The 21,792-nt window shown below is 40.6% G+C and overlaps 1 protein-coding gene across 4 annotated transcripts in view; it reads right to left on the reverse strand.

Moving 5' to 3' along the window:
- Positions 1-21,792, reverse strand: part of SEMA5A (semaphorin 5A) — a 486,740-nt gene that overhangs the window by 47,215 nt on the left and 417,733 nt on the right. For all 4 annotated transcript variants that reach the window (XM_067730359.1, XM_067730362.1, XM_067730361.1 and 1 more), the window contains one exon: positions 14,870-15,017. In XM_067730359.1, coding sequence (XP_067586460.1) covers positions 14,870-15,017 — 148 coding nt within the window. The remainder of the gene's footprint in view (positions 1-14,869; positions 15,018-21,792) is intronic.

The following is a 21,792-nucleotide window of genomic DNA, read 5'->3' on the forward strand; positions in this document are numbered from 1 at the left end:
TGATGCTTCTTGCAAATATGATGATTGTCTGGGGACCTCTGGAGAGAATGCTTGATCTCTGCTCCTGGTTTAAATTTGTGACAGTTCTCCCTTCATGTGAATTTTTCCAGGGCCTTTCACACAATTCATTGAGCAGCTAGTTTGTGCCAGCTACCGAGAAGGTGCTGAGGATGCAGGGCTGAGCCACAGAGACAGGGCATCTGCAGCTGGTGGCTTGGAATCTCACAGTGTTCTCTGCAAAGGATCCCCAACCCCCTGGGGAGTCTCCCCTCGCTAGTGGAGAGGACCACAGAAAAAGCATCACCCAGCTTTCTCGAAATTCAGGCTCACCAATGATTTCACCCTGGTCCAGTTACAAGGACATGATTGACAACTTAAAACTGTGCCAAGCAAAGTTCTGTCTTCCACTGAGACATAAGTAGAATGTTTGCAAAGTGTCAGATTGTAAACCTTTTTTTTTTTTTTGGCCGCGTCTCACAGCATGCAGGATCTTAGTTCCCTGACCAGGGATTGAACCTGTGCTGCCTGCAGTGGAAGTGCGGAGTCTTAACCACTGGACCACCACGGAATTCCCAGACATGTCTTTTATAACACTAGACCCTTATCCTTTTTAACTTGAGTACATATGCTGAAAGTTAATTAAGATGCCTTTCAAACAAATGTGGCAAAACCCGATAAATGTATAGTAAACTCATAGCCACACCTACTCAGAGGCCTCCCCTACACAAATATTAGTCTAAAAGCAACAAAAGGGAAATTTTAAGTTCTGCTAAAGGACAAGGAACAATGAGTACTGGGAAAAAAGTTACAACTTCTATGGATTATATATATTTTTTTGCCAAGATCCCAGTAAAAGATAGAAGTGAAGAGTCAGAATTTGAAAAATTGACAATTTGTATCAGGATGGAATTGGATTTCCTTTGGCCAGATTCCTTTCATTAGGCTGTGACTCCTGGGTCACATCTAAGAATAATACGATCTATGAGCACCAAGGATGACGAACAAGAGAGAGCGGGAGAGGCCCTGAGAAGGTCATTTAAGACATATGCACCCAAGGAAAAGGCTGCCAAACCCTCACAAAGGCGCCCACGTGGAATGAAACCTCCTTAACAGCCCCAGGAATTGGGGTTTACAGGACCTAGAATCAGCCCCAATGGACCAGAAGTATGTACATTTCCAGTTTACTGGCTGTGCAAGCTAAAGGACCCGTTTGCTTCAATGAGATCCGCAGCGCATGGAAAACATAACAAATGCACTGGAGGTGCTTAGGCAGATCTCTATTCCGCAGGGTAAACAGGGGGAGTCCCTCAGTGGATACATGGGGGGTACCGGAGGCAAGGCACCCCAACGTGCACCCTCGGGGAAACGCCAGGGCCTCAGCCAATTCTAGTGCCAACCCCTCCTGTTGGAGCAAACTAATGGGGACACCATTTGTATTTGAAGTCCCACTGAGCACTCGTCTTCCTAACTCTCAGTAACCCCTAAAACACCCAACTGACTTCTCCTAAAATAGTGAGGTGGGGCTTGTCCAGGGAAACCCATCCCGTGTACAGGGGGCTTAAAATTGCAAACTTGACTCCTTGCATCCTCTGGACACCTGTAGCTTATATTCAATATGCCACTGTCTACCAGGAGTTTGTGCTATGGGGTTGTTAGTATTTCTCGTCCCAGGCTGAGAGCTCCTTGAGGTCAAGAATAGCAGCTTACCCAGATTCATATTCCACCCAGCCTACATCCCAGGCCGTGGCTCATACACAGAGTTGTTCAAGACTAACTTGTCGAGGGAATAGAGCTCGACTCCGCATTGACCGGGAGCATGAAGTGCACCAAAGGAAATAATACAACATTTGACTAGCATGCAGGACGATGGTCTGCAAAGGACTCAGGACCATTACATTTAATTTCTTATTTACAAAGGAGAGCTCAAATATTGGAATCCGTGCAACTTTAAAACATTAAATTCAGATTTCCTTTTCTAATTGGGTGCTCTGTAATAGTTATATGTACTCAAGTCTTGCCTATGGGGGTGTGAGAAGGTCTTGGAAGGTCACTGCCAAGTATAATCTAATATCAAAACCAATTTTAATGAACTTCATACACTATTACTGCAGGCATACTGGCTTTCAGTGCCAAATTTGATTCGTTTGGAGCAGCCTTGTAAAACTAATTAGGAAGAATTCGAAATAGTTTAAGAATATGAACAAGAAGTGAAATGTTCCTAAGCTAATATCATGGAAAGAAAAATTAAATATGAACGAAAGGCAGCTCCACTGGGGTATGAAGAGTCTTTGTGAAAGAATAACCACAAAATATGTTCCTTTATAAGAAACTGTAAGAAAGAACCAAAGAGTAGACAAAAACAATATAATGCACAAGAATGATCACTTCGTTTGAAAAGATGTTGCTAACATTTTGCCAAATTGCCATCATCTTTTAAAAAAATTAGTACATAAATTTAATAACTAGTTTCATTTATTCATTTTCTTACACTCTGCTAGGTATTGAGGATATAATCGCAAATAAAATAGATATCGTCCTTGACTTTAAAAATCTCAAATATCTTCTTTTTTGGTATTAAGTTTAAAAACAAATTAATTTATCTCATATTAATGTTATGGAACTTTCCCCTTTGAAATAGGACTAAACTCAAGTTTCTATGACATATTTGGGGGCAACACTGACCTTAATTTATATTTTTTTAGGTTTATAAGCACCTACTAATGTTGAAATAACGATTGTGGGAAAGTAGCAAATTTAAGAATAAGGACTATACATCTACACACCCACACGGATTTGCACGCCTAACATCAGGTATGTATTTACAATTAGATGGCTGCTTTTAGATAGTAAAATCTAGACAATTTTTTTTTCTTTTTTGCTATAAGGAAACATAATCGAAAACATGATGTGGCTTACCTGCTTGAAATCACTGATGGGTTTATATTGTGGAAATATTAACACAAGAAAGTTATCCTAGCCCCAATTATGTAACTGAAGTAGCAAGTAAGTAAGAGTCAAATGGCTATCTATGCCCTTTAGTCTGATACCCAAGACCTATCAGGAATGAAACACCTTACTTTCCCTGTCTGCGTCTTGCCATATTCCTTCATGCATCCTCAACCACGCAAATGACACTACTTACGGATCGCAGTGTATTCCCCACGCCCTTTGATTCACAGCCTTCGTTCATGTTTCTTTCACAGAGAAGCTCCCATTCCCATCTCAACTTGGCCAAATCCTAGCCACACCTTTGGGACCCTTGACCAGCCAGCCAGAGGTAACCTCTCCCTCCTCTGGACTCACTGTTTTCTCTTAATGGTTCCATTGGCATACCTGGCTTCTTCCTTATATTCTGGCCATTAGGTTTATATTTTTCTCCCTTGGTTCGGAGTTTTCTTGTATGCATCTGCATACCTTCATCTTCCATAGGACCTCGTACAGTTCTTTACACACAGTAAATAGTCAACATTTTTGGTTGACTACTTATATAGATGAAAAGATCTGAAAATTCTACAGAGGGTAGAATGGAAGACATGAATCAGTAACTGATGTCATTGAGAATGTGCTTTTCTTCCATATGTAAAACCGTCTAGAAATTAACAACTACATATGAGATCACACCAAGCTTTAGGGAAATCAATTATCAAACACGACTCATGTAACAGGCAGAGTTCCTTTCCACCCTTCACTTTCAGATGTCAAGGCTTATCCCTAAAAGCTATTAGCAGCGGCAAGAAGATAAGAGAAGGAAATCAATTACGTAAGCTTCCTAAGGAAAACTGCTTGGCGAACATCAGAGAGCTCCTCCTGATGTCTGGATTCCATCTGTTTGCCACTGCTATTTTTGTCTCTCTCTCTTTTGAGAGGCAATGCCTCATGTGCTCCTGCGGAGTCTGAATAATTTTATAAGGTAGATTCCACAGCTTATTTCTTACAGCCACTGCCATTTCTTTTTCCCACATGATGACACTCGAGTTCCTTGAAAGACTGCTTTTCAATAGTTGTAAACTGGGCAATTTCATGGGACTAGGATAGACTGGAACAGATGTGGAAAACCTTTCACATCATGATAGAAGCAAGATCCCAAATAGTAGTGTGTAGGATGTTACTTTCTCACGTAGCTTGGCTTATATAATAATGCAAGAATGTGACACGGTACGAGCCAACTCCATCTTCAAGAGCCTTTATTGCAACTATTTCTTTCAAACCAGAACCTCATGAGATTCTGCATGTCAAACAGATCTTGAAAAAAAACACGCTGTGGAGTGAAATGAACAGACAACTGTTCTAAGAATGTTTGTTATTATAGCACATCCTTAGATCACAGAGCAAAATAATTCAGCTTTTTAATTATTCTGACAAATGCTGAAGGCTTCTAAATGGAACCTTGTATTTCTACTTAGAAAAAAATCTAAATGGAGCAGTAGCTTCTTTATTCTTTCTTGTATTCACATAGATGAGTTCTGAGCTAGGCTTTTATGCTTAGAAGATTTGAGGATTAATAAAGGCATAACACTTGGGCAGAAAGAAACCATGGCATCTGTGAAAAATACTCAGTGCTTTAAACCATTTTTTTTCACGTTCCAACATCTGTTACTTCCTTCTTTACTTAATTACAAGTTGCTTTGAAAATTATTATGTATGCGCGTTGTTTTAACAAGTGAAATTATACATGTTCAGTAATTCCATTGGAGGCACTCAGAAATAATAAAAAATAGGAAATGCAAATCTTAAGCAAAACACCAGTTAAAACATATTGTTGATATAATTAAACACTTACGCTACTTCCTCCAAAAGGAACAACTGTAGGCCATGAATAAAACCAAGTGACAAGTATAACAAGTATAACGATCAAAACTTATTTTAAAACTCTCTGGCTGCAATAGCATACATGTGAACTCTTTCTACAACACACCTCACTCTTGTTAAATCAAAATTGGCACTAAAGAATATTTTGAACGACAGCACCCACAAACCAAAACAAACTAATGAACAGACTTGTGCATGGACCAGTTCAGGTTAAGCTTCACAAGTGAAGAATCCTTCCCAAGTTTTAAGCAGGAACCATGAGTCCCTTACTCACTGTGGTATCCCCAGAGCCTGTTATAGGGCAGAAGCTTAATAGTTATTCAATAATAATGGCATGAAAATGAGTAAAACAACTAAGATGCTCAGATTCTAGCTACATTAGTATGAGCGCATGCAAACATCTATTAAGACTGTGATGTATGCAGGTCTTGCAAACCTGAGTCAGCACAAGAGGCACAATCAATTAAGTAAATGACAAAAGGCTTTGCCGATCGGAGGGATGTCTCCCCAGGCTTTTGTTTGCTTCTTTATTTCCTTGCTTTTAGAGGGGATTTTAGAAATGAGTCAGCTGAGTCAGTATGTTGGCTTCTATAACACAGAACCTACAGTAGATCGGACCCCGGCTTCCCTCCATCTTTCCCATCAGTTGGTTGAGCAGAGTTAGCCTCAAGTAGAACCACAGGTCTCGGATTGGGATGGCTGGATGGACAGGATGTTCTCATGCAGCCATGGCTCAAGATACTGTAAGACATGAAAATATCTCCTGGAAACATGGCCCCAGCCTGTGCAGTGAGGTGCTGGACTGAAATATGACTTTTTTTAAATTGGGGTGGGGAGGGAAATACCCAAATGCAACAGTGCATCCTTGACGCTACAAACTGCACGTGGAGGACAGGAAGTCCTCAACTCCAAACGAGAAGGACGGCAACACAGCACATCATATAAAGGCCAACTTGACAGGATAAATAAATTGCTTTTTAGAAACTATGAACAAGCAAAGCCTTTTCAGACTCCAAGAGAGCGTTCTCTTTAATTGCAGTGGCAAGTGCCCGGCGCAACCAGAAGGAGACACGGTGAGCTACAGAAATTGACCAAAAATAAGTGTCCAAATTGACAGAGACATCAAATCGACTAAATTACCCCAGGAGTGTTCTCTGTGGATAACCCACAATTAGCCCAGCGTGTCAACAGGCCTACCAAGACTGAAGATGCATTTGGAAAAGACTATTCCCTAATTGTTTTTATAGGAACTTCGACTAAGGCTTTAAATTTAGAAAGTCACATTTAATTACTCATTTTGTAGCAGGTAAAAATCTGGCATCATTTCAAAGAGGCCTGGGTTTCCTATAGCTGAGTATTTATTTATGCCATTAGAAAATCAGTTTCTTCTGTGTGTACTGTGTATTTGAGTAGGCCTCCAAAAGATTTTTAAGCTCATGGTCATTTAGTGGAAATTGTTATGGCTGAGAATTCTGTTACTGTGTTTCCATAAGTAAATTTTAGGTATTTTAATATCAGATATTGGAAACCCTTTATCGTGGAATTTATTGGTAAACTGTCAAGGAAGAATTTGTGTGTGTACGTGTCTGTCTGTCTCACTTAAGTCACTTTTACAACAGAAGACCTCTATTCATGAAAACTTCTCTTTTCAACTAACTTTGCAATCACTGTATTTGAATTGTCATAGGCAGAAACAAACCTGATTCTTTGCAAAGAAATCTGGGCAACAGACGCTTCCAACATTATAAATAAAACATTTTTGTGAAATGCTCCAGATCTCCACACCAACTATAATTACCAGAGATTGTAGAATAATTTTTGTGCTCTAGAGGCAGACTTTTGATGGAGTAACTCCTACAATCCATCATTTTCTCTTCTCTCCGTCTGCATCATACACCATTCTTGAACTTGATGACCAAACTTCCAGGTCTAAATTTCAGAATGCTTACACTTCTTCAGCTCTCCACTGTACTACTCCTTGATTTTGTGCACTGATATTAACTTTTTCGAAATACTCAAGCCTCTTTTAACAACATGTGGCATCTTTACACTGACAATCTTTCATCTTTGCAAGCTCTTCACTGAGATCTCACATAACAAAGGAAAGCCAATTTTGCATTCCCATGCTTCGGAAGGTGTAATATCCAGCCAGTTTTAGCTAGGGAGAGCGATCATTCCCCTTGCAGAAGAATATGTGGAAATACACGTGAATGCATTTCATAAGCACAGTGCAGTGGAAGAGTGACAGTGATGAAAAATATTATTTTTAATCTATAAAAACGTTTCACTGTTTCCACTGATTTAGAATCAACTATTTGAGTTTTGCTTAATTTTATTTATTAAATGGTACTTCAGAAAATAGCCTTTTTAGAATTATGAAATGGTATTTTCATAAACAATGGATAAAGTTAACTGTATCTAACCCAGAAGGGCCACTGGCTCATTAAAGTAACTAGAGCTTCCAGACAGCTCCATGAGAAGCCCATGCAGGAAGCCCAGGCGAGAGGTCAGCGTCTGTGACCGAGCTTTCAAGGTATTGCTGGAGCAGCAAATAAACATGCAGAAATGGATCTTGGTCCAAAGTGAAATAATAACCCTTTAACTAACACATACAGCTTGACGTCAACTGGCAATGCTCAAGTACCTCAATCTAGCATAAGCTGGGCTTACCTTGTACAAACTTAACAAAAGCAAACCAACATAATCGGACAAAGAGAAAACGTGCTATGTACCTCCTCGCAGAAATGTTCCCGTCCTCCACGGCAGGACTGTGGATCTCTAGAAAACCACCTTTAAAAGTGAGGAAACACCAAACCGGAGTGCAAAGGAAACCAACCACCCATACCGTCAAGCAGCCAACTCAAAAACTACTTGTTCAGGTTGAAAAACTTCAGTCTCTCCCAGCTAAGGTTTCCTCCATACTTTATGCAGAAAGGAGGTGCCAGCTATCCCATCTGAAGAGACGCAGGTGCCATTGCAAGGAGGTTATTATTCTCTTGAAGGTAACTTAGTACTAAAAAAGGAAAGAAAGATGGGGCAGTAAAGATAACTATCATTTAGGAGAAAAGGAAATAAGTCTTCTAATAACTCCTTTTTTAACGGATCCAGTTTTGTGGGCGGGGACATTACCTCCTGTCAGTTAATCAGCTCTTGTTCTAGCATCTTCTGAGGAGGCCACAGCATCCTGGACCTTTCAGCTCCTTAGGGGCAGAAGACCTGGACCCAGGGTCTTGCTCTGACAACCTCAGGGTTTCGCGCCCATAAACTATTTTCTCTGGGCCCAGATTTTCTTATTTGGAAAACCAGGAACACATGAGATGACATTTCTCAAAATATTTTGCGAACTCCACTGTGCTACACAAAAACAAGTTATCTTTGTAATATTGTCATTATTTTCGTACATTACAACCTATTTAAACTTCCAACTGCCAGGTTTTACTTGCTTCTAAATGTATCCATGGTGCCATTACTTGACCCAAACAAGTGTTAGTGTGTCATATCAACTCTGATTAACCTTCACGGAATCCCTTTGACAGCATGTATTGATTTTAATGTCTTTATTCTCAACCTTTCAGGGGCTTCTGTGGTCCAGTTCCTTTGTATCTAGGATATAGATATCTCTCCTATATGCTCCCTGCTGATATGTGAAATCACAGCTTTTGTCAACTGTTTTACGCCGTGTGTGATATTTCAGTAATAAATATAGTGCTGGCAGGAGTAAGTCTGTTTCTGCTTTTGAACGATCTTTGCTGTATGTGACACAGTCTTTAGCTTTATTCTTTCACACATCTGCTAAACCTTTGAGGGAATTCCGAGTTATATTAATTTGAGAGGCAATTCTATTTATGTACTATAACATTTTGTCTTTCTTCCTTTCTTGTGTTGTAATTTTCAAACAAAACATCTGATTAAGATTTGGGTTGTGAGTTCAATTAATTTCCATGATCATGAGAATCTATTAATGGAATTTTCATGGTTGGCAGAAAGGATATTATTGCAATATTATGGACATCAAGGGTGCTAATGAAGAAGAGAAGCGTTATGGAAAAAAAAGAAAAACCCTCCTCTTTCTTTTAAGATACACTTTGTACTTAATAAGAGTAAAGAAAAATAAAATCTTATCATTCATTACTTAACATTAATCAAAAAATATTATGCAAATGTAGTTGTGTATTTAAATTCTATTTGTGCCCGAAGAACCAGTTCTCAAATGCTGGCCTAGTCACCCACTAGCACCTGGGTACTGGCTAAGTTCATTAATCTTTCTCAAGTTGAGTTTTCCCATCTCCAAGTGGAGAAAATAATAAAAACTGCCTAGCAGGGACACAGGGAAAATAAACATAATCTATTTTGATCACTCTTAGTACAGTGCACGGCCGCAGGTGCTCAATAAAAGTTATTTGATCATGTAACACAGAATTTCTGTCTATCATAACACACCTAAATAGTAACTCCAGTGTGCTTGGTTATAGTTTCAATATTTCATTTGATATCAAGCAGTAAGTTGGGATTTGTAAGACTTGATATAACAATTATCATCATGGCTATCATATACGACTGAAAAAGGTTAAAAATTAAACAAAAATATGCCAAAGGTAATTAAGCCCCAAGTGGCTATTCTAAAATGATCTAATAATTTTACGTTAAAATAATTATAACCTCAAACTTCTAAGTCACTGCTGTGGTCTAGGCTTGAATCCCAGCAGTGGGACCTGGAACAGACCCTGACCCTCTCTCTCAGCCCATCTTCTCACAGGTAGAAGGGAAAGAGTGAGCAGAATGGTGCCAGTTCTCCCTGAGGCCCACCCCTCTAGGGGCAGGCTCAGTACCCTCGGGCACTTTACCCTGGGCTGTCTCACTTTCCTTCATCCATAAGCACTGGTGTAGCAGAGTCACACTTACAGAGTTGTAACAGAATGAGAGCAGATAGATCGCACCCAGCTCTCAGCAAGAACTCAATAAAGAATGCCATTTCTCCTTATTTCTATTGCCATCCAGGGTTACTGTGAGCACTTTGTTATGTGACACAGGAGTCCAGCCTATCATAACGTGCCTGGATAACAACCCGAGTTTGTCTAATGATAACCTCATTTCAGTAATTCATGTGACACTATGCAGTAAGCTAGGATTTATAAGACTTGATCTGACAATCATCATCACGGTTACCAGGTATTATCAAAAGAGGTTAAAAGTGAAACACATATGCCAAATATAGGTAACATAAAATAATTTAAATTTAATATAAATTTATATATCTATATAAACACAAATTATAAATTACACAAATATTAATATAAAAGTAACTTTAAATAGAAAAACATAAAATGTGACTTGTTAATGGTATATTATTCAAGAATAGAAGCATTGTCCTGGAGACTGTGACTTGATGCCAATAATGATGGTGACAATTTCTATTTCTGTTTGCCAATGTTGCTTTGTCACTGAGTAGGATATATAGACATGTACCTCATACATTCTGTGTATCCTCCGAGACAGCCAGGTGTTTGCATTCGAGGATGCAGCCTGGAGATGCGAAACAGGGCCCCAAGTGTCCTGCCGACTCAGAGGCAGAGCTGGGGGCTGGCTTTTCCTCTCTCACCTGCCTACTCGCTCTGGGAGGCCACAGGCGTGAAGGGATGCTGTGGAGAGCTGGGGAGGTGCAGCGGGGACCGGAGGAACCCAGCACTCCTGCGGGTTCTAGACAAGCTCACTTGGAAGTGGTAGAAAATGTCTGTCCATTAAGGATCCTGATGTATCTCATTCCAAACTCATCAGAGACCTCCGCCACCAGGGAAGGACACGTGTGCCACCAGGGTCCAGAGAAGGGGTACCAGGATCACAGAATCAGTCATTTCAGGGCCAGGGAACTTGGACTCTAGCTGGCTTTGCCCTGCACTTCGCGGAGGAAGACAGGGGCCCCGAGGATAGTGGGTGGGCCTTGGAGTCACACAATTAACGACTGCAAAAGATCCAGGCTCTCCCTCTGTACGCGTCAATCAGCTCCCCAAACAACCCAAGCCTTCATGGGCCCTCAAGCCTCCAACATCTGGAACTTATTTTTCTTTAACTTTACTTTTTATTATTTGATTTTGTCATGGTAAACATGACAGACATTTAACATGAGATCCACCTTCTTAAATATTTCAGGGCTCAGTACCGTGTTGTTGACAGAAGGCACAATGCTGTAGAGGATACCTCTAGAACGTGCTCACCTTGCTTAGATGAAACTTGATTTCCCCATTTCCCTCTCCATGCAGTCTCTGGCAGCCACACTTGCACTCTTTGATACTATGTATCTGACTATTTCAGATACCTCCTGTAAGTGGACTCACATGGTATTTGTCTTTCTGTGACCGGCTAATTTCACTTCTAGCACCAATTTCACTTAATGTCCTCGAGGTTCGTTGATGTTGCCACACAAGGTAGAATTTCCTTCTTTTTTAAAGGCTGAGTGGTATTCCGTTGTACATCTCTACTGCATTTTCTTTATCCATTCATCTGTAGATAGACATTTAGGTTGTTTCCGCATCCCGGCTATTGTGAATAGTGCTGCAATGAACATGGGAGTGCAGAGTGCTTTTCAAGATCCTGATTTCAATTCTTCCGGATGTGGAGAGATCGGAACCCTTGCATGCTTTGGATGGGAATGCAAAATGATGCAGCCACTACTGGAAACATCGTGGAGGTTCCTCAAACAATTAAAAATAAAACTACCGTACGATCCAGCAAGCCCACTTCTACATATGTAAGCAAAAGAACTGAAATCAGAATTGTGAAAAGATATCAACATTTGGAACTTTAAGAACAGAGTTTCACAGAAAAAACAAATGGCTCTCAATGAGGGTCTTTAACTGTCTGAACTGACCATCTCTTACTGAGATTTAAATAAAGGCGTGGAGGTTTAATCAAAGACAAGGACGTATGAATATCACGGGTGAAATATGGGAAATCTTTTCATGAAACTTCAGTTTAAAAATGGTGGCGCAAGAAAAGTTTCTCAAGTTTTTTTATCCTGTTCATACCTGAAATTGAAACCAACTCTTTTTTTATTGGCTGCTGTAGTGCTCAGGAAATTCAAATTGTTATACTTTTCACAAAGCTGTCCTTTACTGTGTAAATAACATTCCATTAGTATACAGTCATTTGTAATAAGCTTGGACTCAGAGAAGCAGCTGAAGCCCAGGAATAACAATTAAAGAAATGAGAGTAGGAAAGAGAACTCACAGGGAAGGTGAGACCTTGTGGCTGAACATCAGGGGCATCACCGCACCTGATACAGCAGCTCTAGGAGGGATGAATGATCACCTTCTTCTTAGTGGGGGAGACAGAGACTCAGAAATATCACCTGACTTGTCATCCAGCCAGATATCGGCAAGGAGATAATCAATTTCATGAATCCAAAATCCATAAATTATACTTACAGCCACTACCATTTTTTCCAATTTAAAATGTCCTTACATTTGTTTCTTAATTCTGTTTTTTTTTTTTTTTTAAAGGAACAGATCTAATATGGAATCAGATTTGTTCTTCCCTATTACACTAGCTTCTTTGGTTGGAGAGCCTTGCAGAAAATACATGGACTCCCGTATTTTTTTTTTTCGGCTGTGTTGGGTCTTCGTTTCTGTGCGAGGGCTTTCTCTAGTTGCGGCAAGCGGGGGCCACTCTTCATTGCGGGCCTCTCACCATCGCAGCCTCTCGTTGCGGAGCACAGGCTCGCAGCCTCTCGTTGCGGAGCACAGGCTCCAGTTGCTCCGCAGCATGTGGGATCTTCCCAGACCAGGGCTCGAACCCGTGTCCCCTGCATTGGCAGGCAGATTCTCCACCACTGCGCCACCAGGGAAGCCCCCTTAATTCTGTTTTTTAATGTTTAATTTAATTTCTATTTTATATTAGAGTACAGTTGATTTACACTGTTGTGTGCCACTATCTTGGTAGAAGACAAAACATCAAAAACAAACATACTTCATGGCCAAAGATTTCTAAACTGCAACCAGAATATGATCAACATATTACTTTACCTAAATAGCTACTAGTTTTTTTAAAAAAATCTTATAAATTGAACTGATAGGAAACATTTTCTAAGCAAAGAAACCAAGCCCCTCCTTCATTCTGCTTATGTCCCTCATTTGGCATTCCTGCCTTAGAAGAGACAGAAACTGGAATAAATAGAAAAAAAAAGCCATGCAGGAAAAAAATCAATGCTGCGCTTCTATCGTAAAAGAATAGATTGCTCCAGTGTACCATAATAACACCTTCCTGGAATTACATGGCCAGTAGATTAACTATGGTGGGGAAGAAAAAGAAAACAAAACTAAAATACCTAAAATCTTATATTAGGCTTCTTAGAAACATTCATGATATTACTCTGGATTTGAAAACTGATGTTATATTTTTTCATAAACCGTAATTCTGTAAATTTAGACACAAATAAAGCCAAAATACATGAACATTTTGGAAAGACATTCAGTTTTTACATTTATAATCATATGTATCACACACACACACACACATACTCCAGTGACTACGTAGGAGATAGCCTACTCTTTCCTTAATATAATTTTTCTTTCATTAAACTGTTTTTAAATGTAATAATTGAAGTCAGTTTGTGATAAGAAAATGAAAGACCTGAAATGTTTTCTGAGTTCTTCGTATTGCAAAGTTTTAGAGACTAAAGTGCAAGATCAACTCAGGTCATCCATCCCTGTGGTTTCCCAGCAGAGGAGACATACCTTGATATGGGAGTGGAGATCCCAGTGTTAAATGTCGAGCCACCGGGAACAGGACTGATATATTTCAGCAAAGAATAAATCTACCACATTTGAACTGTTTTCCTAGAACATGTGACTGTTCACAGATTCACCTGCCACATTTTCATAAATAATTAAAAATCTTAGCATCTGAAATATCAATAACTACATCATCCTAAACTGGATACTAAGATTTTCCTTGGTTGAAAGCTAGTTCAGGGTGACCTGGAAGAAAGTGCCTCTATAATCAGTGATAGATTCGATTAAAGTTACTGCAAACTTTGCCAGTGCAAAGGGGAAGAAATCTAATTGCAAATCCCAATAACAGAAATCTCCTTGGGTTGGACGTGATATCTGGCAAAGCATCTAATAATCCTCTTCTTCTCTCCAAATTTCCCAAGGCTATCTGGAGTGTGTGGTCTTTGCATCTCACAAAAACAACAACACAGAAACATCCTAAGCCTCAGGAGCCAAGGTTACAAAATTGCTGCAAAGACCAACTGGAAGACCAGTGAGGAAGGGCGCCAAGCCAGACCTTCTCAGGCTGAACCTCTCCACCAAAGCACCTGCACTGTCTTTGCAGCCACTCTGCAGTGCCAGCACCAGGGGCAGACAAATAAAGTGAAAGCCCAGCAGCCTTTGGTGCTCAATCATTCTGACAGATGACACAGGACGAGCAACAACAGGCCCTTGACAAGTGGAATTTTATTTGAGAGTCTAAAGTGTTAAGGGAAATAGGACCCATTAAGGCAGAAGAAAAACAAAACCATCGTTTGTCTTTTATTCCCTCAGAATTGGCACCAAATGTGCTCTGACAATGGCCCCATAAAGGTTCTCAATCCTCAGTGTCTCAGGTTTGTCCACATTTTATAACTTAGCGCAGGCCTGATATGATGACCTTATTCCATTTCCCAAACCAAATATAGTGCCCAGAGTTAAGCAGACTGAAGTTTCTGTACTAGCTCAGAAATGAGAACCGGAAAACTCCTGGGCAGTATATCCCACACGAGAATATTTATTCCAATCAGCCTTCAGGATACTCTGAATTCCCAGTATCTCCTCCAGACATTCTCATTAACCAGAAAGACTTATGTGATTCACAGCATCTAGTGCCTCGATGTGTCATGTCTATGGAGCATTTAATGTTTGCAGTATATCTAGTGTCTGCTGAGGATCTTGTGTTTGCAGAACATCTTGTGTTTGCAGAGCATTCAGAGTTTGTAGGACACCTTGTGTTTGCAGAGCATCTAGTGTGTGCTGACTCTGGACTCCCAGCTCTAGACTGTGGGCTGGGGATGAGGAGTACTACTCACCACACTACAGCCCGCACAGTCAGGACCATTCTCGCAGGTTCTGCGGCGAGCTTGAATGCCGCCTCCACACTGTGCTGTGCACCGTTCCCAGGGACCCCAGCCTGTCCAGAACATGTGTGGGGGGCACAGCAGATGCTCATTGCAGTATCTGTAATGAGGAAACCAAGAGGAAGAAAGCAAGGGTTTAGTGGAACGTGAGGCCACAGGCTTTCCACTCTCTGGCCCTGCACGGAATGTTGAACCCATGGGCATGCTCCGCGTGAGGGGCGTTTCGTGTTCTGGTTGGTCACCCAGGGAAGGAGGCAGATGTGGCGCTGGCCATGCTGTGTGTGCACAGACAATGGGATGCGGAGGAGACAATGAAAAAATGTTAGACTCACAATGCAGGATGGATCTTCCTGTGCAGCCAATTAGAGGAGAAACAAACAAAAAACCCTTCAAACAGACACTCAAAAAATGAGAACACATAGAAAATACCTAAGTAGGGCATGTATCTTCTAAACATAAACACTGAAAGATAAAGTAGGTTATGAATATAAAGGCAGCAAATTGTATTTGGAATTCATTTCTCATCCTCGAATCAAATAAAGCTGTAATCCTACTAATATGTCAAAGAAAAGTTAGTCTAATTTTAGCATGAAGCTTCAAGTCACATACTGCCAAGTTATTGTATTTTTAAATTTATTTGTAGACTCTCAGAATGATGTCCAGCTACCTTAATTTAGATGACCACCTGTTACCCAAAAAGAGTTGAATTACTATTGACAATTAGTCCTATTTTTCAGTGATTGACTATACTTCTACATGTACAGTCATACTGCCAATTTTTAGCCAAATATACATGGCTTTCCTTAGCCTTAGAAGGATCAAATTTCTCCTCATCTTTAATACTACAAGTGAAATAAAGCGAAGGGAGGGAAACAAACAAAAAATAAGAAGGAAACAACCTGGCAAGGCACAGGTTTACAGCTCATAGGGAAGATGTTATTCTGAATGTAGCCAAACTTAGTGAGACACATTTGGCAATTGTGTCTCGCTAAGTGCTCAAAATCACAAAATGTACTTCCCTATCACAGGTGTGTCCAACCTGAGATGCATACAGGGAAACAGACCCAAGTCCCGGATGTGCAGGATAGAACACACTATCTTTATTTCCTTATTGAAGTAGACTTAATTTACAATGTGGTGTTAATTTCAGATGTATAGCAAAGTGATTCAGTTTATATATATATATATGAGATATACATTATATATATATTTTTTCATATTCTTTTCCATTATTGTTTATTACAAGATATTGAATATAGTTCCCTGTGCTATACAGTAGGTCCTTTTTTTTTTTTAACCTATTTTATATGTAGTACTGTGTATATGTTAATCCCAAACTCCTAATTTCTCTCTCCTCCCTTTCCCCTTTGGTAACCCAAGTTTGTTTTCTATGTCTGTGAGTCTGTTTCTGTTTTGTAAATAAGTTCATTTGTATCATATTTTAGATTCGGCATGTAAGTGGTATCATATGGTATTTGTCTTCCTTTCTGACTTACTTCACTTAGTATGATAATCTCTAGGCCCATCCATGTTGCTAGAAATTGCATTATTTCATTGTTTTTTATGGCTGTGTAGTATTCCATTGTACATGTATACAACATCTTCTTTATCCATTCATCTGTCCATGGACACTTAGGCTGCTTCCATGCCTTGGCTATTGTAAATAGTGCTGCTATGAAGTGGGGTGCATGTATCTTTTTGAATTAGAGGTTTTTTCCTGGCTATGTGCCCCAGAGTGGGATTGCTGGATCATATAGCAATTCTTTTTTTATTTTTTTAAGGACACTCCATACTATTCTCCATAGTCAGAAAACACTATCTTAATGAGCAAAAACTAGAGGTAAACAGCTGATTTCCAGAATGTAAGAGAGGTAATTCGGGGAACGTAGTTTCCTGACAGCAAATGTTGATACGATTCAACCGTCTTCCCATCAAACCAGGGACATTTAATGAAGAATGTGATGGATTCCGTAACAGGTACAGCCATGAAAAGCAAGAAGCCAGGCCAAGCTGAAGGGAGTCAACAGGATGAAGCAAGTGAGCATCAGTGGGCATCCTGGAAAAGAACAGAAGGTAGGAGTGGGAAGAGTGAAGTAAAAAGGGGATTGAGGGGCTTCCCTGGTGGCGCAGTGGCTGGGAGTCCGCCTGCCGATGCAGGGGACACGGGTTCGTGCCCCGGTCTGGGAGGATCCCACATTCCGCGGAGCGGCTGGGCCCGTGAGCCATGGCTGCTCAGCCTGCGCGTCCGGAGCCTGTGCTCCGCAACGGGAGAGGCCACAACAGTGAGAGGCCCGCGTACCGCGAAAGAAAAAAAGGTGATTGAGGAGAAGTGAATAGAAAAAGGCAAAAGGAGTGGAATGATCTATCTTTACATGAATAGGGTGGAAGAATTTGAACTTTATTTGCAAGGAAGCAAGGAAATCCCACCAAGCTCCAGAGACAAAATAGCACCGTCAGAGTTAGAGTGAAGGCTGGACTACAGGAGTTGGTGTCTCCTCATCCTGCTGGCACTGGAGCCCCTGAGGTGAGAGGAGCTCTCCATGCCTGAGTGAGGGGTCTGAGCCTCCAAAGGCTCAGGGTGAGGGGTCACGTGCAGGACGAGTTTCTGGAGCAGATGCCGGCCAGGAGGGCATAGATGCCAGCCACCTGAGGGAGAGATAGCCCAAGGTGAACAAAGAGGGTGGTGATGGCAAGGGAAGGGACGGGACATCACATCCACGGCGTCTGGTAGAATGGGAAAAGATGGCAGCCGTGTGGACTACAGAAAAGCAAATAAGTAAACAGCAGAGTCCAAAGTCAGCCTCTCAAATGTAAGGAGGAGGCATGCTTCTAGGGAGAGAGGGTTGATATCTCACAGCGGAAGGAGCCTTCAGAGAGTCGAGAACCAATCAGGAAAATGGTTAGGTCTCTAAATCTCCACATGAAAGAGTAGCCAGTGCAACTGAACACTTACCACTCTTCCTTGTGTGCTTGACTGTTTAAGACAGATAGTCCTCTGGGGCCCTGAGTCCGGGAGCTCAGGACTCTGGACAGTTTCACATGTGGGAAGGAAGGGGAAGGAGGCTTCTAATTAAGAGAGTGTGACCTCTAGATAGAAGAGCCAAAACAACACTGAGGACACGATAGATGAAAAGCATCTGACCTCAGGAAGCCTGTGCAGATGTGCAGTTACCATAAGTAAAGCAAAGCATCCTGACTCCTTAGTGATTATTAGCATACATGTTGGTGCAAGGATCGTTCTGTGAGGCAACTGCCATTTGTTTTAAGAACGCGTTTGGAAGAAGTAAGTCAAGAAAGCTCAGAACGTCAGAACTTTCAGCATTTAATTCAAAATATCCATGTGTAGCTTCTCTCATTGTGGATAGAAGGCCACCTCCTGTTTCCAAGGTGATTTTGCCCATATTTAAAAAGGAGTCCTTGACTCCTTGACATGAATTTCAGCTTGCAGAAACAAAAACAAACCAACAATAAGAGTAGGGAGGGCAAAGGAAAATCTTACCAAAAATACTTATAAAACCCTCGACTTTTAATAAAAGGCACAGCAACTGAGCTCCCACTTCCCCACAGCAAAATAAATCATAATGCATAAATCCTTTCTCATCTCTGCCTACAGCAGGCCCTCCCTTGAACACACTCAGCATATTATTACAGCTGAAAGTCCACAGCTGGATAATTTGATAACTGCGTGTAGCATAGAAATTTCAACCAGTGTTATAAATGATTTACTTGGCCTCATTTTTAGGTGGTCAACAATGTGCTTTCCCCCTTCTCTTTCTCTTTCTATAGTAGTCCCATGACAAAAGGCACACCAGGATATGTGACTGTCGCCCTCTGCAAGGGAGGTCAGAGGGAACTAGAAATTGCCAGTTTGTCCCTTTATGTCTGGATTTCACTCACGAATTCAACCTGGGAGAGTCTGCTCAGAGGCTAAGCCCTTACAAGCTCCTAACTCTGGATTCTCTGCAATTTCAAGGGAGTACTGTCCCTCTGCCCCCCTAACTCCTTCACCCAACAAACACGTGCCACTGAGAGACGTACCTCTTGTTAAACTCCTGATTGGGCCTCTAGTGTCACAAACAACAATGGGCGTCTAAACTTAGTTACCTTGGTGACTCTGGGTGTGCAAGGATTTTTATTAATTTATGGATAAAATAGCTACACAGTAGACCAGCCACTGGTTCCTCATTCTCTAGTCCTTAACACACAGCTGGCTTTTACCAAATGATAAGTTAAACAGTTTTGAAATTTTATTTGCTCTCCTGGACCTCTAGCTTCTTAAAGCACTGACAGTCACAGATACATTTCATGATGCATTAAAAATTAAGATTTTAATTTTACCCATGACTACTCATTCTCATTTTGCACTATAAAAATGAATTAATAGTCCAGCAATATTTCTCCATAAATTATCCATTTTTCCACAAACCTAGTCTCTGTGAAGAGCATTGTCTTTCACAATCCTGTATAGACTAGACTTTCAATACCGTATCATGTTCCTTGTCCTATTTCTCCATGCTACAAATTGTGATCTGCTGTGGTTCAATCCACGTTGGTTTCTCATTGGAACCTCTGTTAGCATGAACGAATCAGAGCACTGTTAGAACTATTTTCTTCTTGGTTTGCTTTAAGTGATTGTTCCTTGGCTGGGCCACACTGGGATAATGGAATCTTTTGTGGCACCAGAGAAACCGTACATGTATCGAGTCCTCCATAATATTATTTTTTACCCCAAGGGAAAGCTAAGGGAACCAGTAGGATAGAGTGATGATAATGACTTGCAAAGAGCATCACTTTGGTTCATCACAGGATTAAGTAAACTTGCCCATGAAGACGAAGAAAAATCATATAATAAACCTCCTTGGTTCCTGGGTCTCTTAACTTTGGTAATGCAGTGGAAAGACTCTAGCATGGTCTTCACAAGCCTTGCTTCCTGGAATTCACATCCTGTGTAAACCCCTCCCACTCAGTGTGGGTGGGACCTGGAACTTGCTTCTAACCAATAGAATATGGCAAAGATGACAGGCTGTCACTCCCATGAATATGTTACATAACAATGTAATGTCCTTCTTTCAAGAAATTCTCTCCCTTGCTGGCTCTGAAGTAGTAAGCAGTCAGATGCGAAAGGCCCAGGTGGCAAGGAATTGTGGGCAGCTTCTGGATAACAGCTTCAGTCCAACGACACGGAAGGAACTGAATGTGGCTGACAACCACGGGATTTAAGAAGCAGTCCCCTCCCCTCTCCTACTGAGCCTCAGATGTGACCACGGCCACAGTCTACACCTTGGTGCACCCTTGTGAGATCCTGAAGCAACGGACCCAGGTAAGCTCTGTCCAGACTACGAAACCACAGAAACTGTGAGCCAATAAAGCATGTGGTGTTTTAGGCAGCTAAGTGTGAAGTAATATTATTATGAATGACAACTAAGACAGATCTTGGCACCTAGGCATGTAGTGCTACTGTAAGAAATATCTAAAAATATGAAAGAGGCTTCAGGACTAGAGAATGAGTAGAAGCAAGCAGAATTTTGAAAAGCATGGTAGAGAAAACCCAAATCACCTTGAACAGACTGTTAGTATACATGTAGACTTTGAGGATGCTGCCAGTGAAGGTTTAGAAGGAGATAAAGAAGTAAAAGTCAACAACAACAAAGCAAACCCAATTAGAAACTGGGCAAAGGCCTAGACATTTTCAAAAAAGGTATACAGATGGCCAATAAGCACATGAAAAGATGCTCAACATCATTCATCTTAGGGAAATGTAAATCAAAACAACAATGAGACACTATACTTGCTAGAATGGCTATAATCACAAAATGAAAAATAACAGGTGTTGGCAAGGATGTAGAGAAATTGGAACACTTGTACATAGCTGGTAGGGATGTAAGTGATGAAGCCAATGTAGAAAACAATTGTGCAGTTGCTCTAAAAGCTAAACATGGAATTAATATAGGACCTAGCAATTCTATACATATATATACACACACACTCCTACATATATACACAAAAGAACTGAAACAAGGACTTGAACAGATACTTGCATGCCAGTGTTCATGGCAGCATCATTCACAGTAGCCAAAAGGTGGAAATAACCCAAATATCAACTGATAGGTAAATGGGTAAACACAATATGATGCAGCCATGCAGGAGAATATTATTCAGCCTTAAAAAGCAATGAAGTTCTGATACATGCTACAACATGAATGAACTTTGAAAACAATATGCTAAGTGAAATAAGCCAGACATAAAAATATTGTATGATTCTACTTATATGAAATCTCTTAAATAGGTAAATTTATATATTAAAGGTTATCAGGGGTTGGAAGGAGGAAATAATAGGGAGTTATTGCTTTTTGGTTTCAGAGTTCCTGTTTGGGGTGATGCAAAAGTTTTGGAAATAGTGTTATGGTTGCACAATACTGTAAATGTAATTATGCCACTGAACTGAACAGTTAAAAATGGCGAATTTTATGTGTTTTTTATATATATATATATATATATATATATCTTTAGCTCAATAAAGAAACTAAAAGAAGATAGGATCATATTATTAGAAGCTAGAAGAAGGGAGACCCTTGTCATACAACGAAGAGAGCTCCCAAATTTGTTACCGCAGTTATATGGAAAGCAGAATACGTAAGAGTGACTTGGGTTATATAGCTAAGGAAATTTCCAAGCAAAATGTTGAAGGTGCCACCTGGTTTCTTCTTGCTGCTTATAGTAAAATGTGGAAGGAAAAATAATTGAGGGAAGCAATATTAAATGGAAAGAAACAGGTCTGGATGGTTTTGGAAATTCTTGGCCTCTCCTGACGGCAAAAGATGCTAAAACGAAGAAGCAGCTTCTGAGCACTGTCAGGAAAGGTGGACATAGAGTAA

Source organism: Pseudorca crassidens, chromosome 3 (assembly GCF_039906515.1).
Source record: "Pseudorca crassidens isolate mPseCra1 chromosome 3, mPseCra1.hap1, whole genome shotgun sequence".
Lineage (NCBI taxonomy): Eukaryota > Metazoa > Chordata > Mammalia > Artiodactyla > Delphinidae > Pseudorca > Pseudorca crassidens.